General features: G+C 37.3%; 1 protein-coding gene across 5 annotated transcripts in view; it reads right to left on the bottom strand.

Annotated features, from left to right (window-relative positions):
• Nucleotides 1-20,665, bottom strand: part of pde4d (phosphodiesterase 4D, cAMP-specific) — a 169,526-nt gene that overhangs the window by 6,399 nt on the left and 142,462 nt on the right. For all 5 annotated transcript variants that reach the window (XM_046870704.1, XM_046870703.1, XM_046870705.1 and 2 more), the window contains 10 exons: nt 20,435-20,511; nt 20,089-20,138; nt 13,046-13,158; nt 4,365-4,458; nt 3,757-3,932; nt 3,439-3,537; nt 3,141-3,305; nt 1,924-2,023; nt 246-400; nt 26-148 (listed from right to left, as the gene is read on the bottom strand). In XM_046870704.1, the coding sequence (XP_046726660.1) occupies nt 26-148; nt 246-400; nt 1,924-2,023; nt 3,141-3,305; nt 3,439-3,537; nt 3,757-3,932; nt 4,365-4,458; nt 13,046-13,158; nt 20,089-20,138; nt 20,435-20,511 (1,152 nt within the window). The remainder of the gene's footprint in view (nt 1-25; nt 149-245; nt 401-1,923; nt 2,024-3,140; nt 3,306-3,438; nt 3,538-3,756; nt 3,933-4,364; nt 4,459-13,045; nt 13,159-20,088; nt 20,139-20,434; nt 20,512-20,665) is intronic.

Raw genomic sequence — 20,665 nt, 5'->3', positions numbered from 1 at the left:
GCCAGTGTTTGTGTAGATAACTAACCTGTATCCTGTCTGAATAATTATCCAGCAGCAGAACTCCAGAACTGGTCACTTTTTTTGTCTCCACCATGGTTTTCAGATCTGCCAGTAAATTCATGTGTTTTGACATGTCTGTCGCCAGAACCTGCACATGACCCGAAACACACTCTTTAAAAAGCCCTTTGACTGTAATCATAGCACTGATAATGTGATAAAGTACACGTAAATAGTGCGTAACTCACGATGTCAATAACCATCTTGCGCAGCGACTGTCTCTGTTTCTTGGTGAGGTTCTGGAAGATGTCACAGTTCTCCTCCTGCAGAAGCTTAAAGCCTACAGCCAGGTGATGGTTCTCCAACACAGATGAGTCATTATACATAAGAGCCAGCTCAGAGTCTGAGGGGAAAATTATACATCATTTACTTACATAAATGACCGGTTTTATATAAATGTATTTTATTATGCTTGTGTATGTATATGTTTGTAAGTGTATGTATGTACAGAGTGGTGACAATTTCAGAATGACTCCACCCACACCCAGAGTATAAGAGTGCCTGATTTTGGAGTGTTTGGATTTTGTGTGTAAGCCAGGTGCACACTTTGCGATATTGGCCAAGGTTTGGTCGTGTTTGACAAATTTTGAAAATCCTAAAAGATCCCTTATAATCGTATGCTAAAATCTGTAGTCTTTGATCGCTGGGTTGACATGTTTACCGACAGCCAATCAATGGCCGTTGCGATAATTTTTTTTCCTCCAATCAATTTCTGGCAGTGTCAGAAGATTTAAGACACTTTCCTGCAGTGTGACTTCTCCTTCGACAACCATCAAACCAGGAACTAACAGGTGTGCCGAACCTGATGACGCGATTAGTGTGACAGCTTCAAACCACCTCAGGTAAAAACGTCGAAACGAGTCAGGTGGACAGTAAAACAAGGAGAGAAACTTATTGAGTTATAAAAGGGAAAAAGAGTGTTTGTAAATAACCTCCCCTTTTGCCCATCCTTTTTTTGCTCCATCAAGGCATGCCATGAACAAAATTAACGTTAAAGCTTTTATTTGCTGCTAGCTACTGTACCATTAGCTAGAGAGCGTGGGTCTGAACGTGTCACAGACTGACGGCATAAAACTTTGGATGAGTCTTTTTCTTGTGTGTGTCTAGACTGTCGTACGGTCTAATATTATGACAAGCGAGATTCTACAGTGTGACACGGGGATCATGTTTGTACAGTCTGACAAACAACAATCGCAAAGGACTATTAAATCGTCTGCATTAGGCAGCCGTGTGCACCTTCATAATCGAAGCACCAACTGAGAGAAGCCCTTTTTAAAGAACGCTATTCATCTCTTTAGAACAGGAACCATAGAAGTGTAGAATGTATGCTGTACAAAAGCTTTAAGGTGTACGGAAGCTCCTGTATATTTTATATTATATGTATAAATGCATGTTGTCTTTAATAATAACACAACATTTTCCATACATAACAAAAGCCCCCTATACAGGGTCTGCAGAGTAAAGAACCTCGTATAACGGCATGCCACACGAGTCTGGCTCTTTTCTAAAATAAATCTTTACCATCCAACATCACATGCACTGAAAGCTGTTTCGCTTTCCCCCACGGCAGGCGCACATGAAACAAGCTCAACTCTTCACTGCCTTAAGTTCTGTGATGCTTCACGTGATCTGTGTGTTACATGAAGGCCAAAAAAAGCACAGAATATTTCAAAGCAGTGCAATTTTAGAGCAGTTATTCTAAAAGTGGCAGCTTGGAGTCCATACTTGGTTTATTTTTAGAGGACAGAGGCAGAGGCACAAAAAAATAATGGGTCATGGTGACAACATCTTGACTGATAAGCCTGTTCTCACTCTGTCAGCATGATGTTCTGCGCTGCTGGAAGGACAGAGAGAGCACCGACTTACTAGTGTTAATGAGGAACTGGTTGGAGACGCCAGGATGATCGACATCATGTATCGCGCTGGCAAATATGGCGGCGAGAATCTCTAAATCTGTGAAAACGGCCTAATGAACAAAACAGAGAAGAGAGGAGGATTTGAAAAAAGCATTTGTTTACTCATCTAAAATAAACTAAATCAAGGAACACAATGCAATCTGGTTCAGAAATCTTAAAAGACAGAAATGTAATCAGCGCAAGAGTGGGTTATTAAACCGACCCATATAATGAAGCAATTTCACCAAACACTTAGTGTGTTCACACAGAAATATCTGATACCTAGAAAAAAAAAACTAATTTGGCAATACATTTGATCAACACATTTATATGAACCCTAGTAATCTAATATTAAGAAGGTTTTTTAATCAGTCACCATGATTTTATTTTCATACCATTACTAAGTTACCAATCTATCAGTCTAACAACATTTCATTGTAGTTTATTTTAGTTCAACTTTTTTTTGTAAAGTGCTTTTAAGATTAGAGAAAAAAAAAGCAGCTTCACTGAAACCTGGATGTAGATTATAAATCATTACACTTCTACAAATGTATACTATATCATTATACTACAGTATATACAATCTATATATAACTTACTATAATATACTATATCTATACTAACTGTACACTAAGTCAAACAATATTAAATATGTTGAAAGGATCTTCTGATATTATTATAATATACGGGAATACGGGTCCTGAGCTGAGCACAGTGTAATGCAGTTGCTGTAACTATATTTACTTCTTTACATTTCTCATTGGCCTGAAGGTTACTGGCTGGAAATAAGTCGCTATAATGTAATTTTATATGTAAATATTTATCTGTGAGTTTATAGTTGCAAATTCTACATATTGTAATCCTTTTGAAAGAGGTTGCTGTTCTCACAGAGACAAACTTTCTACTAGAATCATCTGATGGCTGCAATTAAAAAAGAAAAACAAAATGAGTTTAGCTATATATATATATATATATATATATATATATATATATATATATATATATATATATATATATATATATATATATATACACACACACACACATATATACATGTGCTACATAATCCACAGTGACTGAAACTCATCTTCCAAAACTCTTGATCAAAATGATTTTTCTGAGCCGGTGTGTTAAATCAGATAATTTGAGGAAGGGCAATTCGAAAAACTGAAGTTTGTTGTGTGGTACCTCGAGAGCAGGACTAGAGAGCAGCACATGAGTGGACTGAGTCACGTCGGCAGCGTGGATGTTGTTGTGGTAGGCAACATCGCCATGGTAATGGTCTTCTAACGTCATCAGATACGTTATAAAAGTGTCAAGTGGAATTTTAAACGTTTTTAATAAGTCTCTCTCCTGTAGGGTAACAGATAGGAGAAGAAAAGAAAAAAAAAAACGGTATAAAGTGGCACTAAACAGTAATAATGATGACTAATGCCAAATAGAAGAGTTGCACAAATAAAACCAAAAAAAAAAAAAAGGTTCACACCTGGAATATTGTGTGCATCATAACTGTTAAAGGTCTGTTGCCAGAGAACTCTGTGACTTTGAAAACATTAAGGCCCCATTTGTTCACATCTTCAAGCTCCTGAAATGGAAAAAAAAAAGTGTTTTATGAAATAAATACAGAGAGTATCTGGAATTTACATTTCCTCAAATCCAATGAAGCTGGCTGAATCTCAAATTGACATTTTTATGTTAATAAAAAATGAGAACTATTTTGTCCAGGTCATAAAAAAAATTACAGTGTGATATCATTTCCACCAAGTGTCAGTGCATCATTTCTTTGTCCAGTGACTGCACACACCTTAGACAGTTCCTCCTCTGTGTCCGTCTTAACACCGAATCGAGGGATGTTGGAATTGGTGAGGCTGGAACTGTGAGTGAGCTTCTTCACGCCGCTGATCTGGGACATCGGCCGCTTCTTCTTTTCCTTGTCCTTCTGCGACTGTGGAGACGGCATTTCCACTTCATGCTGCTTGTCTGAAAAGGCAAAAGTGTAAAAGTAAAGAAACTGCATTCATATATTAACATATTCTCTATTTAGTGCTGGATTTAAGTGAGTCAGTTATTTAGAATTTTAGATGTGGGTTTTATGTTCAGATTTTAATTCCTAGTTTTGGAATGAAAATAAGAATATCTACTGATTATTTTCTGTACACAGTCAAACATTTACACTAAGAAAATAAAAAAAATTATAATAGAATAAAATATAACTGCTATAACTAGTTCCATAAAAAAGTAAAAAAGAATGAATTTTTCAATAAAATTAATTCTATAGCCACATTATTGCAGCAAATCTCAGCTGTTCTTTGCATTTCACTATATCAACTCTCTGTGGGCCCACACTCCATTCATGGCTCATGGCATTATGTCACATTATAAAACATGTTTATGATTTTCATTACCACGTACCTAAAAAAGTATTGGAGATGTACTCAGACACCTGGTTTCCAGAGCGGCTCATTTCAGACAGGTGGGTTAACTCTCGGTTCAACATCCTCTTGAACTGTAAAGGCATGAATATGCATAGTTATATACTTTCACATCCAGATTATATTCCTACCTAGAACTTCAGACAACATTTAAATTGCTGTAAAAGAAAGTGTGATGCAAATTAATACCAACAAAACTGACATTTTATACAATCTCACATATAGGCAATTAAGCTCCCCATTCACCAAAAAACAAGATAAAACTTGATCTAGATAATCTTGTCTTGTTCTTATTTTTAAATTCGGTTTGGCTCCAGATGGTCTGGAAACTCAAGGCCGAGTTACTCTGATGAGCCATAACACATCTCGCACTTTGAAAAACGAGGTCACAATGACACACTCAGTCACGGGGTAGGAGACCTCGAACACACGAGCAGCAGAAATACAGTGTCTTGTACAGAAATACAAGAAGCTGACACTAAGCAGGACTGAAGACAGTGTTGAATCATTTTTAGGCGCAGAGGAATGAACCATTACAAAACATTTACATGACATAGAAAAGAAAAAAAAAGAAAAACGCTGTGTGGGAAGTGAGACATGGAAATGGCAGCAGTGAGGACTCAGTTAGACATTAGTGAGATAAACAACAACATTTGGCCGTACATTTCGAGACATTATCTGAGAAACAACAGCAACTGCAAGAAAAGCAATGAAAACGGTAATACATTCACAACACTATACACTGGACACCATCTACCAATAAATAAACTCATTTACACTTCCATGTATCTAATCTCTTTCTCTCTCAGTGTATAAAGGAGATTATTGTCATTGTCACAGAAATTCATGTCTTAGATGCTAATTTATAGAAAAGAATATAACAAAACCTGAGTCAAGACACAATAAACACAACAAATAAAAAAACAGTTCAATTACACATCCTTTGCATCTTTCTATCTATACCCCCCCCCCCCCACCACCACTCTCTCTTTCCTTTAGTTTGTGTGTATCTGAGCAATACGGTTTATAGATTATATATATACCCTTGAATCTCTGAGGCAACACCCCCCCCAAACTGTAACCACAAAGTTGGAGACACACAATTGTATAGAATGTCTTTGAATGCAGTAGCATTCCATTTTCCCTTCACTTAAACTAGGGGACTCAAACCTGTTCCAGCATTACAATGGCCATGTGCACAAAGCCAGCTCCATAAAGATATGCTTTATATGGGTTGAAGTGGAAGATCTTGAGTGGCCTGCTAAAGACCGCTAACCTTCACCCATATTGAACAACTTTGGGATGAATTGGAATGCTGACTGCACCCCAGGCCTCCTCACCTCACTCACATCAGTACCTGACTTTACTAACATCCTTGTGGCTGAAACAGCACAAATCTACACAAACAGAATAATATCCAGAAGAACATGTTTTTGCTAAATTCAGCAGTAAACCCGTGCATTTACCCATCAATGATATTCATTTTGTTTTTCCAGTGTTATCAGAAAAGGTTTCATCTCCACTGTTATAAATTTATAAGAAAGAAAAGAAAATGTATTATAAACCTCATAAACTCCCAGTTTCTAATGCTACGCTCTCATTTCTTAACTGTTCATATTAATTGTAGTAACTAATTAATACATTATATTTTTTACAAGCAGTCAACTTCCTCAATCATCCTTCAATGTATGTATGAATCAGAAAATATGGTTCTGATAGTATATCTGTTTTTCTGCACTGAAAGAAGCAGGTCTTCTATCACCAGTGAAAAGAGGAAAGGGAAAAAAAACACTAGTTATAAACTTTAAACATTATAATCCCTTAAACTCTCAGGGTATTTTTTTTTTAAATGTTTCTTAAATTTGTAATAGTTTTGAGTGGTTCTGACAAATAAAATTAAAGTCATATGTACGTATGTATCGTAAATACGTAACAACCAGCTCACTACATGCATATACAAAGTATGAATACATTATTAAACACTTAAAATAAAGATACAGTGTTTCTTGGGGAATTTAACCACATCATTTGTCCGTTACTTTGCAATTTGGGGTATGCGTCTTTCATACTTTTATTTTTTCAAATATGATCTTTTTTATTGTCTTCTCATATTTATTATGTAGGTGAGTGTTCATCTGTACTCTACTGGAACTGTGATTAGTACCAAAACAATGGATAGCGAGGTGAATAAGAAATACATTGCAGATGTTTACGTCATGACCTCAAAGATGAACTGTCTAATAGCCAATGAACAAGATTGTATTGTTAATTTCTATTGGTTCATTTATTATAAAATGTTTACACCATGTAAAGGACAGTTTGTGCTTCAGAATGGTGTAAATACAAAAGCAGAAGAAAAAACATTCAGGTGGTTTACATATGACAAGAACCCCATATAATCATTAGGAAAAAAAAAACAATTAAATAAAGACACCCCTTACTGTTAAACAATGCGTCGAGGACCAGCTTACCTTTATGTATCCCCAAGAAACAGTAAGCAAGTAATTTGCCTCGGGCATTTTGAGAAGCAAGATTTTCCGTATAACAGATAAAAATAGCACAGCTTAGCTTGAGAGATGAAAATGACAATAATACAAAAGCATTATCAAAGCATTAGGACTGAAATATTCCACATCATACGTCTGCAATAAGCTAGAACGCCATCATTGCTCAGACATTTCTCCAAACGATCCAAAACTTCATTCCTCAACGTAACCTGCATTTGTCACGTATACCAGATTCCAAGTAAAACGGATAGATGAGCGAGCCAAGTGCATGATTCGGAGCATACAGCGAACTCAGAGATGCTCATGGCTGAGAGGCAGAAAATACTCCGTCAACAGCTTCCAAATAAGGCTCTGTTTCACACCATCATCATTCAGGTGAGAGTAGCTCTGACTGCAGCCCCCGCTCACTCGCCGAGGATCAGCCTGAGCACATTGCTGGAGCTTATTGGTCAGACTGAGGTCTGTGCAACTCTGAGAGGTGGGATCTGTCTCTCCAGCCCTGCCCCCCCATCACTGGAGCTGTGCAGCTCAAAAGCAGAGCAATCCCCATGATACCTGCTCATAATCAAATGAACATGAAGTACTGTATGTGGGAAACTGTGCAGTTTGTGATGCTGCTGTGTGTGTGTGTGTGTGTGTGTGTGTGTGTGTGTGTGTGTGTTTCAATCAGAGTGAGGTAATCAGTATGACATGACTGAAACGTAGGTATTGTCTCATCCTGTGGTATAAAATATTCATTGAGAGGAGAAAGATTCACAGGTTTCGCTCATGTGGGGAGAGAGAGAGCATATGTGAGAATCTATTATAATGACTTCGCTCAAGAAGACTTGTTCTGTTCTGTGATAACATGAATGCACCAGAGGCATTTTTGTATCTTGTTTTTTTTAAAGCTACAATTAGGAATTTGCAAAACCATTTTCGTTTCGAAATGTTCCATTTTGAACTTTAACAATTTGCATGACTCTTGGATAAATAGCCTTTCTCTATAAATATGGACCAGTGTAAATGGCTATAAGCCTGCTTACACTGTACATATAAGAGGCTTTAAGACAAAAACAAAGCCATGCTTTACTTGGGTCATACAAGGTACGAAATTATAGTTAGTTGCCTCATTCCTTAAATGATGTCCTTAAAAAAATGCAATATAATAAAGGCTGCCTGTCTTTTTCGTATGTAATCTGAAACCAAGTAATTACATGCTCACAAGATGTATTTGAGCACTACAACACACAAATCCACTATACAGTACTAACATATAATACAAGCTTTTACAAATGAAATATCTATCTATCTATCTATCTATCTATCTATCTATCTATCTATCTATCTATCTATCTATCTATCTATCTATCTATCTATCTATCTATCTATCTATCTATCACTGTTCGTTTTCATAGGAGCAGCTGTACATCTGCTCACAAACCTAATCACCTAATCAGAAGGCAGCAGCACAGTGCATAAAATCATGTATATTCAGTTCAACAAACATCAGCATAAAAAAGTGTGACATCTTTGTCCTTGGGGCTGGTTTTGAGCAATTCAGAAACTGAAGATCTCCTGGGATTTTCAAACACAACAGTCTAGAGTTTATACAAAATGGAGCGAAAGACAAAAAACAGTGAGTGAGTGAGTGACAGTTCTGTTTATGGAAACGCCATAAACAGTATCATCAGAGGAAGATGAACAAAACTGGAAAGTTGTAGTGATTTTTATTTCCAATTTTCCAAAGTACAGTTTGGGTGAATCTGTGCCCAGCTTCAGATTCCTGTATTTGCCTGACAGAAAAGGAACCCAATGTAGTCTTCTGATGTTTCAGCCTGTCCACGTTATTGATCGATTTCTGTGAGCATTCTGAGATGCTTTTCTGCTCATCACAGTTAAAGAGTGATCATTTGAGTTGCTATATCAATCCCTGCTGCTAAAACCAATCTGGCAAACATGCAGAGCCTCTGCTCACAGGTTGTCTTTTGTTCACACATACTGTGTCACAGAGAATATATGTTTTCTTCACTCTGATGTTTTACAGTTTTTCTCAGTTGCTTTGGAGCATTTCTCGAATCGTCCTTAATATTCCCAAACCAGTAAGTGCATTCTAAAAAACTATTGGACCAAACAGCACAATAAATTGGATTGCAAAAAAAGCCTGTACTTTTCATAAAATCTTCAGTTCATCTCTCAAAAGTAAGTATTTCTGTCAATGAACATGTCATTCACATCAGAATGAAAAATCTCTGCATATATAGATTGCAAGAGACCAGACAGGATTCACACTTTTACTGTACTGTACAAGTGCTTGTTTATTTCTTAGTTGTTTATCCATTTTCTGAATTTATAATACTATGTTTTGTATAAACTCTCCAATTGAAAGTTCACAAGCTTTACTTTTGACCAATTTTAGATTATTTGTTGATCTGATGCTGTACACTCCCCTTCATTAGTAAAACTTAAGATTCATCTGCACTATTCATCAGTTGAAGAAACATTTACCAAAAAAGTTTTTATAGACATTTTAGATGACAGATGATGACAACTGGTTTAACCATTTTGCATTCAATGACTTATGCAATGAACTGATGCTGAGATGTTTTGGGGGGTTACGACTAGTCAGGTGAAACCAGTATAATATATTTTGTTCAACATGACATAAACAACTGATAATGTAGGAAACAGCAGACAACTGTACACAATCGATTAAATTAATGTACAAAAGCATTCGCAATTTGATCAAAGCAACAAGAAATGTTCTTATGATGAGGACAAGTGACTGAAAGATGTGGAGGTTGAACAAGTAATTTTGAGAGTTTTATTTCTGATCTGAGAAACGCTACAAAGTACTGAAAAAAAAAACTGTAAGTGAACTCTGATTCAAGCTCCTGAAGTGAATCTGCATAACATTATGGTGTGTTTCTTTATCTATCTATCCATCCCTCCCTCTCTCTCTCTCTCTCTCTCTCTCTCTTTCTCTCTCTCTCTCTCTCTCTCTCTATATATATATATATATATATATATATATATATATATATAGATAGAGAGAGAGAGAAAGATAGATAGATAGATAGATAGATAGATAGATAGATAGATAGATAGATAGATAGATAGATAGATAGATAGATAGATAGATAGATGTTTCAGGATAACAGAGGAATGTAGGATACAAAAGGGTGGTTGTTTTGAGATACTACAAAAAAAAAAATTCACTCATTGAGTGCTTTATCCTGGTCAGGGACATGATGAATCTGAAGAATCTCCCGGGAAATCTGGGCCCCTTTTTTGGACATGGGAAATTAAAAGTACTGGAAAAAGCCCATGCAAAAGTATATGCAACACTAAGTTTATGATTAAACCGGGAGCTTTAACCCATTAAACCTACAGGAACCTTTATCCGGTCAAGATATACATTCCTGACTCCAACTATAGACAATTTTCTCCATCGTTACTCAACGATATTCTTCAAGATAAATAACTGAATAAGAAGTTCTAATGGATGTCACTCTCTCCTTAATAATATAAGAATATTGTGTGTATGATACACTGAAAGCCAATATTTTGATATGTAACATGAAACCCAGCCCTTAAATATAACACACCATGCGTGAGAAACGATTATTAATTAAGTCAATGACCATGAATGTAAATCCGGTGATAATCATCTATGGTCTTTTCAATAGTCCCAGAATAGTTGCGACAGTGTGGACAGTAGAGGGAGAAGCGAAAGGGTGACGTGGGATTGTTTCACACTTCTGCTCCCTCAGAGACGATGGAAGAACGCTGCCTCATTTACAGCTTTCCTGGAGCAGATGAGCCAGTCATAATCGGGCAATGTGGGCTCATGCGGACACGCGCGTGTTGTTTCTATTGTCGATATGTCTGCAAGGTGTTAAAACACTCACTCTTGGTGGCAAACGAGGAAAAAAAAACAACAGAAAAACAAGATGTGAGCCAATTTTTTGCTGTGATTTCTCTGTAAAATGTCTTTTTCTCCTGTTGACTGAGATCGAAATAGCAACTCTATTTTGAATGTGTGGCATGAATTTAAAAATAAACCCCACAAAGAACTGAAAGTCCATAGATAGATTTTTATGTAATAATACCAATGAAAAATTACTTTCATAACAAAACACTTTCCACTGAGAAGAAATGTTTATGGTATGGAATCTGTTTTTTTATTAATGACAGCATCTAAAGGCTGACTTTCATAGCTCATACCCATGCACACACACAAGCCTGTAAACCCTGCATGAGCAAACTTTTCTTAATAGCATCCACATTTTTTTTCTCTAATTTGTAGCAAAATGTCTGACACACTGCATTGGCATTTTTTTCAAATTGCTCTTATTCTCCAGGAATCTATTCGATGCTTTAGATCATTATGTATTTCCATGGAGTAGTAATACAGTGTTTCATACAAATATTCCTTTGTAATTAAAAAAATTGTTTTATTGGCTATAAACTAAAGACATATAGGAATTTGGACCAAAGGATGAACATCAGAATTTCAACTTTTATTTCTAGATATTTAGATCTAAATGTGTAAACATAGAACATAACACTTTTGGTGGCAGATCACCATATTAATATAGTAAATAAAAGTAAATAGGACATAATAGTTAATTGCATTATTGCATTTTGTGGTATGGACCCTATATCTCTGCTCTCAGTCTTCTCTGAAGTGTGTTGTGATATTTTTACCCCTGGAAAGTCTTTCCAAGAAATGCCACTGGTGTCGAAAGCAATGGATACAATTATAAATACTGCAAATAATTAAAGGCTGGCATAGAGAAGGAATTGCGTACTTAAAGGTTATGCAATTTATATGTTCAGGGTTATAATAATAATAATAATAATAAGCTCTAGTTATGATTTTGGTGGGGTTCCATGTCTCTCATCGTGTCTGTCTGGGCTTCCCAGTTTCCTCCTACCTCCCAAAAACACGTCTGTGCACCAATAAGCTACACAACATAGCCCCCTGGACTACATTCCTGTGTGCATGCAGTGGCCAGACATCATATTTGAGTTGTATTCTTGCCTCAAGTGTGTAATCTTGAAATAAACTCCAGCATTTACATTAAAGTTTACACTGAAGGTGAATGAAAGTATGAATGAGTGAAAGAATGAATAAATAAATGAATGATCACCCATTTTTATAGTAATGTTATATACATCTACACTTATTTAATCATAGATTGTTAACTTGTATATGCATAACATACATGTACAATATATCACAGGCACATGTCTATATAACGGGGCAATATACTGCGTACAGAATTAAATCATTTAATTTAGAAAAGGAATAAAAACAGGCACTGATATTGGCAGCGTACAATGGATTTGTGTTGTGATGCTGCTGCTGCTGGCGGGTTTGAGCAACAAAGCAATCTGACAGGCCTTGTGCGTTACCATAGATACACAATGGGGTGGGGGTAATCGAAGTGGAAACAACAAGATGTGAATGCTAGGTGTTCTTACACTAATAGGTACCCACTTGTGTAGGATCCTTGGCTGTGTATGTGCTGCATCACTGGCATGTCTAACGCGTTGGGATATTTGAGTGGTGCTTCTGTGGCGCAGCTGACTGGCTGGGGCTGATTAGCATGCTGCATGTGTGCTAAGACCCTGATGGAGAGTGTGAGCATGCTCAGTGCGGCAGACAAGCAATTTTTGCTTCTATCGTCGTAAACACTCAGGGCTAAGCTTGGGTTTATAGAAACAAGAGCTTCACCATGCGGTGCAACACAACGTAAATACACACAAAAAATACACAACACACAGAGCGACCTTGCTTTGAACAAACACCATGTGCTGTAATGAAATGAGGTTATTGACAGGAAACATAGCTAGACACAAAAAAAACGTGTCACCAGAGACTTCAGGAAGGTCAGAAGCCAGGAGCTGATCTAAACATAAAAGATCAAATTGCTGAATGAAGATTCTACCTGAACCTGTTACTCCTTCTCAGGAGTAGTAAACAAGGAGGCCTGTGGGAAACTGATAAGTAAGGAGAGGACTCAGGGTCAGAGACATGAAAAACAAGGGTACTTCAGGAACCTCACAGGAACAATTTTTTGACTCCTGGACCACTTTTTATCATTACAACCATGCCCAAAGCCAAGCAACCCCATGTTTAAAAAAAGCAACAACATGCCGGTCTTACCTTGTTAGAGGCCATCTCGCTGACCGAGTGCCGGGTCTGCAGGGTCTCCAGCTGGTCTAGGCACCAGTCAAGTTCCTCCAGCGTCTCGGTGGCCAGCTTCTGGTAGGCCTCTTCTGCGGGGAGAGAGGGGAGTGAGGGGTCAGTTCTGAGGCCCTTTAGTGGACTAGCTGAGGCTCCCAGCAAAGGGCCCAAACGGCCATACAGTGCCATGTTGAGGTGTCCTGGCTGGACGCATGGGTGGTTCTTCATGCTGTGCTCAGACCCTCCACGGTGAACGTCAAGGCTCCCAAAGTGAGCCGAAAAAAACTCCCCAGTAAAAAAAAAAAAAAAAGGTACAGAACCTCAGTCAGAATGGTAATCCTCAAGTGGCAAAGTGGAGCCACAGGCCACAGTCAAATTTCTAATGGGAACAGTGTATCCCTAAAGAAAACACAGAAAGGGGCCACACATGCACACATACACACACACACACACACACACACACCCACACACACACACCCACACAAACACACACACACACACTTACTCACTCACACACAAACACACAGACAGCGATGTATCCAGAGATCTAAGGTCCAGTGTGCTGTTAAGCGCAGAGCGAGTGTCCCAGTGCTGGAGTTGCTTGCTGCTTGTGAGCAGGCCCATCTCTGCCCAGCAGCTCCTGCTTTACATCCACAAGCTTTACATCCATACAGACCAGCCCAGAACAACGGGTAAAGGCATGATGTCTGAGCAAGACACACAGACATACACACACATACACAGAGTGTATAAAGGGCTGATGCCAATAGATGAACGGTCTCTTCTCTGTCTCTTGTCTTCCAGGAGTAATAATGGATGAAAGACCAAAGAGTAAAAAAAAAAAAGTCTGCAGCTGTGTGTGTGTGTGTGTGTGTGTGTGTGTGTGTGTGTGTGTGTGTGTGTGTGTGTGCTATCACAGCGGATGCCCTGTGTGTGCGGGGGGTGGCCGTGGCGCGTCGCTAGCCGAACGTGAGCAGAGCTTCCCTCTAAAACAGGAGCCTGAAGGCTGCCAGTGCTGCGCTGTGGAAGGAGAGAGCAAGCTGCAGCCAAACCATGGCTTGGAGTATAGTACAGGATTCAATGAGGAGGAAACAAGAGGAAGAATTTGCTACATACAATGAATAGGATATGGTCTTATAATTATGTTCAGATGATCAAAACGGAACCAGTAAGATAGAATAAAATAGATTATGGTGCTTCTGTTTAAAATTTGGACTGCAGTAGAGGGGAATTAAAAATAAAAAATTAATTGGAAAAAAAAAGTAAAAAAGTAATTAAATAAATGAAAAAAAAAAAAAGTTGAATGATTTGTGTAAGTGGTGTTTTCAAAAACAATTAGTAGAGGGGGCCACCTGAAATGTGTTCTTTCTTTAATTAAATATCATCCTTGGGGAATAGAGAGATGCATGAATTTTTCTGAATATTTAAGTGCTTTATTAAAACACTCAAATATATTTGAATTACATTCAAAATGTAAGTCATGAAACATTCCCAACTGATCAGTTCCAATGAAACTGTGGGACACTTTCCTGTTCTCTAAAAAGAATATCTGTGTGTCGTAGTGAAATGATAATTAAATGATCGGTTACTCGTTTTTTTTTCCGAGTGCTAGTGCACGCTGGCATGTGTAAGTTGCAAACCTTAGACATGGAGCACAAAAAGCACATGTTCACTCTTCTAACAAAGCTTGGATTATCCCTGTCACTTTCTTTCCTCCTTCCTTCCTCTTTCTCTTTGTCTCAGTCTCTCGGCTTCTCTCTCTCTGCTACGCAGGACTGGGGTGCCACTCTCTGAAAGGGACTGCACTGACGTCAATGGCATTCTTCTCATGCTTAGTGCGACACCAGACACCAGCACGAGCGAGGCCACTGGCTCCGTGGACAGCAGGGCTGCTGAGATATTTCGAAATGGATCTTGAAGATCCGGATTGGGGACTCAGAATATTCCGCTGACTACACAATGTTAATCAATATAACATTAACTGTCGAATGATTAGGTGTATTTACTTAGTGAAGCATTAGTGTTGTGCACAATTTTAAAGATGTAGCTGATTTACATAAACTTAACTGAAAACGATTAGCTGTCACATACAGCAATCAGGCATAACTTTATAGCCACCAATCCAGCATAACATTAAGACCACCTGCCTAATATTGTGTTGGTCCTGTTGAGCAGTAACAGCATTAACTTCTTCAACAGTAGCTACAGTAGCTCTTTTGTTGGTTCGGACCACACGGGCCAACATTCGCTTCCCACATCAGTGAGTTTTGGTCGTCCATGACCCTGTCACTGGTTCAACACTGTTCCTTCCTTGGACCACTTTTGATAGATACTGAGCACTGCAGACTGGGAACAGCCCACCAGAGCTGCATTTTGGAGTTGCTCTGACCCAGTTGACTAGACATCACAATTAGTCCCTTGTCAAATTTGCTCAAATCCTTACGCTTGCCCAATTTTTCCTGCTTATAACACGTCTACTTTGAGAACAAATTGTTTACTTGCTGCCTAATATACACAGTACCACATACTAACAGGTACCATGATGAAGAGATAAACAGTGTTATTCACTTTACTGGTCATAATGTTATAATGTCATAATGTTATGCCTGATCATTGTTTTTGGTCCCACTTTATCGCAATTTTCAATTTGCAACATAACTATTTTATGGCGAAAAATCTAAACTTATAGTGAATTGTTTTTATGGATTTTTATGTTGAAATAAGGTAATTTAATAATAAAAATCTAATTATTAATTATAAAATGAAGTAAAAGTATACCTAAAATACCTTACAGTGTGCATCACACATTTACACGAGACAACGTAGCGCTGTGTACAAAATTGTGGTGCTAGGATTGTAAAAATCTACATTATACAGCTGGAGGAACAAGTCTGGCCAATCAGAATGGGCCATTCTTTTAATCAGGCTTGTGATTGGCTCTGACATAAAAAAGGGGGCAGAATTGAAGACATACATTACCAAATTTAGCCAATGAAAATAAAGAATGCCGTGATATGTAGCTTTAACTCAGAACCTTTTTTGACGTCAAAGGAAACGTCAAACAATAAACAAGCAGAGAAACTATGCATAGGCTACGCTACAGTACTGTACTGTACATTACTCACTATAAATGTGATATTTCTACAAATAAACACAAAATTCATCTCGCTATATTCTTGCATATGTTTTCTGTGTGTGTTTAATGAATGTGGGAGGATGATTTATGGCTTAAACAATTAAAAAAATAAAATTTGGGGTAGCGTCCATTTTAGCGGGCAAAATTCATTTTCCGCAGTTTGGCACGTAACTTCCGCGATAAGTTGGGGACCACTGTACTATGACTCGTTAGCTTGTTGTGTGTTCAGGAAACCAAGTGAAAAGGGAGTAAGGCCAGGAACATTGGAGGTGGGTTTAGACTGTTCGATCATGGTGTGGATGGAAAGAGAAATGGTGTAGGGGTGATTCTGAAGGAAGAGTACAGTATGAGTGTAGTGGAGGTTAAGAGAGTTTCTGATACGGTGATAAACGTGAAGCTGGAAGTTAAAGGGGTGATGATAAATGTCATCAGTGCTTATGCTCCACAAGAGGGTTGTGAGATGGAGGAGAAGGAAATATTCTGGAGTGAGTTAGATGAAGTGGTGGAGAGTGTACATAAGAATCAAAGATTGGTGATTGGGGCAGATTTCATTGGCCATGTAGGTGAAGGGTAGGTATGGCCTTAAGGAGATGAGTGTGGTAGGGGAGATAGTGGTAGATTTTGCTAAAAGGAAATGGTAGTGGAGATGCAGGTTGGTTTGAAAGAGGTGCATGTAGAGGACAGAGTAGTATGGAAACCAGCTGTGGTGACCCCTAACGGGAGAAGACAAATTCTACTTTTGTATACTGTTCAGTTAATGCTTTGCTTAATGCTAAATAACATACTTTCTAAGAGCTATACAAAAACCAGTTCATGTTCATTTTCATGTTAGCTAGTTAACCTTAACTAATGTTGAAAAGCATCAAACAAATTAACATTAAACCAAACACCAACTTATTGGGGCTGGTGAGGTAGCTCATATTTATAGATGAAAGTTTTTGAGCAAATCGACTGACATTTTGTCTGACTTCTCCAAAATGTTGTCAGAACCACGTATGGCAGGAAAGGTCAGGTGTCCCAAGACTTTTCTACATATATTGTTTATAATTATGCTAATTATACTTATAATACTTACAATTTTCTCAAGCTCATATTAGATATGGTATGCTAACAACACCAACAGAGCTGTTCAGAAATGCCAAATTGTCCCTGTACTATCCTGTATTACTAGTTTAATGTTCCTCAATGTGCCGAACCTATGCATAACTCAAAATAAGTATTATAAAAGAAAAATTGTCAATGTTCATTTAAAGCATGTTTGTATAAGAAAATACAACCAGGCTTAGATGTGTTTTCGCAAGCATGATATTAGCTTATATGAACTAAACTGGCAGGACATTTGCGGCATTTAGCAGACTGCTGAGGAATCACAAAGCCTGTACTCTACACTATTCCCTGCCTGTAATATGCTCCCAAACATAACATGAGTCATTGCATAAAAAGTTTACGCTAACCATTAAGAATAATTCATATAATATTTTAGCTACAAGTTAGTGATCCAGCTAAAGTTGGTAGAGTTATGATGGGTCAAGTTAGCCAGCTAACCAACTTTAACCAAAACACCAAGTAGTTAGTTTACAATAACTAATAACAATTTCTTTTTTTAAAAAAACAACTTTCTTAAAGCATATACAGGTAGTCCCAGAGTTACAATAGTTCGATTTACGATTTTACGATCTTATGATGACGATAGCGAACCGAAATAAAAAAATATATATTGAAATTTTCACGCAGTATCTTCATTTTCGTATGATATGTTGGGACACAGCCTTACTCTCTGCAGCGATCGACAGAGTTCAGTTGTTTCAATGTTTTTTTTTCCGGTGTTTTTGTTGTTTCAAAGTTAAATTATTAACAAATTACAGTATACTACCACATACTGATCATTCTTTAAAACTCCTGAGTAGGCTAGGCCATGTCTCAATTTCCAAGTTACAATAGGGTCATTGGAATCCACTGTAACTCGGGGACTTCCTGTACTTTTATTCTGTTGTTCTCCAGGGCTGCACTGCTGGACTGAAAGCGTGACACCCCTGACCTGATCACTGTGCTAATATAAGCAAAGAATGCTGACCTTACACTGCTGTTCTTCCTCAGAGTTGCTTAATGCATATTCATTCACACCACAGCCGCCATCTCTGCTCCAGGTTCTTATTATAATTGTGCTATGAATAGCCCGAGGTACATAAGCTAATCAATACAATGACAGGTGTGTCATAAATCGATAACTCCATCAGTCAGCAGAAAGCCGTTTCTTATCACAGACTCTGTCTGGCTTCTGGTGTCAAAGAGGTTTTACAGCGGTTATTTTTAGGCGTAAATGTGTAATGAGGTTCAAAATAAACCCTTTTATTGCTTTTTAAAGAAAAGTTGCTCATAATCCCTGATTCAACACGGGCTTGTGTGACATTTATCCTACTTCAAGGGTATTGATGTTGTGACGAGAATGAATCTGAGTCTCGAACAAAATATAGTTTTAATCACTTCTCATAAATCCACACAATTACACCATAATATCTGGAAGTTTTTAAATGAATTTAGATTTGCATTATTTTTCATATGGAATTCAGTGTAGTTTATGTACTGATTATTTTTCTTTCATACAACTCTCTCTCTCTTTCACAAATATAAAATTGTATTAGTAGTGCTCTACTTCTATCATTAGATTCTATCATAAGATTCCTTTCACTAGCACTGTTTACAGCATTAATAAACCAACTTTAAAACAAACTATTTATAGCGCTAAGTGCTTGTTCTATCTATGAATAAAAATAGTTTCACAACAACCAGTCTGCTGATGCCTTAATATGTTTTGCGGCAGAAGAATGGAAAAATCCATAATTGCATCTGACCTTTGTGTTTCAAAAACTACTGATTTTATTTTGGTCATTGTATTTGGTAATTTGTTTTGATAAGCCTTTAGATTCAGTTTGAGATGAAATATAAAGGTATTGTGTGTTTTAATGTACTTTGTTGACTTTATATACAATATTCACTGCTTCAGTCCATGTCTCGCACCTACAAACGAATGCAGAAAATAATGGCATTTCCCAGAACTGCCAAATTCTCTATTCTGATTGGTTGGAAAGTGTTAATTAGATTTCACGAGGTTCTGGCTGCACACCAAATCACAGCTTTATATTAATGTGCTTGTTCTAAATACACTGGTAATTTCATAGTAACAGTTCATTCACAGAGAGTTAAAAAGCAGACACTTGCAAAATTTAGAGTTGATAAACAGAAAATTATTTCTTGTTATGTAACACAAAAAAAAAAAGTGTTGAGCTTGCAATATTGTATTTTTCAGATGAATATTTATTTTACGATGTTAGGAGACTCAGTGATAGGCATTAATCTGTCAAATGGTTTTTTAGATTCTTTGTAAAACTTTTTTTTGACTTTTTAACTTTGAGAGAAACTGGTGCGGGAACGACAATGAATAGGTTTTATGTGTTAAGTGTAAATATAAAACATACAATGTGATATTCCTAATAATTATAATAATAATAATAAATCGTTTGGCTGTAATATAAGATCCTGACTTATGTTTACGACTGCATTATTAAAACTATAATAACCCTGTTGTTTATAAAGTGCTTTTCCAGCAGCAGGACTGAGAAAAGGAACGTGTGAAATGCTGTGGTAGCGTGTGACATGAAACGCCATGCTAAGGAGGCCATGCAGGTTTGATAACCTTTGGCTGGCCTTGCTGTATTTATACTGAGAGCCATGTGCTCTCACACTTCCTCCTGGTTTTAAGCTTCAGACCACACATCTGGCCAGGAAATATATTCATCATATAAACAAATTGACCGGATTTGTTTTTTTGCAAGTTTCTTATACACAAACACAAAATATGTTGGAAGAAAGGCTAAAGATAGCACACCTGTATATGTGGTCTTTGTGATGGGTGGAGGGTTACACATGGGTGATCTCCTGGAGGAAAGAAGACACATATGTAAGAATTACAAGACTTTAACTTTAAATTTCACAGAGCTGCTACTTATTTGCCCTGGAGATTACTAATAAGTCCAATAAGGAACTGCCTCCAAAGCTGCTGGAGTATAAATATTTCTTCTTATCCAAAACTATCGAGTCATTGTTAAAAGTTCAAAAGGAATCACAATTATATTTATCCTGTCACCAAAAAAAAAGAAAAAGCAGTACAGTAGGTCCGGTTACAACAGGATTAGGGCATATCTAATAAATCAATCAGTTGAATGACTGCTTACTTGTTAGAGGTTCTTTCTTGCTGTACATTTGTCAGTGCTGAGAAATTATTTCGTACAGTTCTCAAACTAGCCAGGACCTGAAAGGAAGAACATGACAAAACATGACACAAGTTTTCAAGAAGCATGCATACTGCATTTTAAACAATTAAACCTAGTTGAAAACAATTCCAATTCCACTATTGAGCCAACATATAATAAGAATAGTTAATAATATTCAGATGCATTTGAGCT

This window comes from Silurus meridionalis, chromosome 17 (genome assembly GCF_014805685.1).
Source record: "Silurus meridionalis isolate SWU-2019-XX chromosome 17, ASM1480568v1, whole genome shotgun sequence".
In the NCBI taxonomy this organism is placed as follows: Eukaryota; Metazoa; Chordata; class Actinopteri; order Siluriformes; family Siluridae; genus Silurus; species Silurus meridionalis.
The sequence above is the reverse complement of the archived record's forward strand: the minus strand, read 5'-3'. Positions and strand labels throughout refer to the sequence as shown.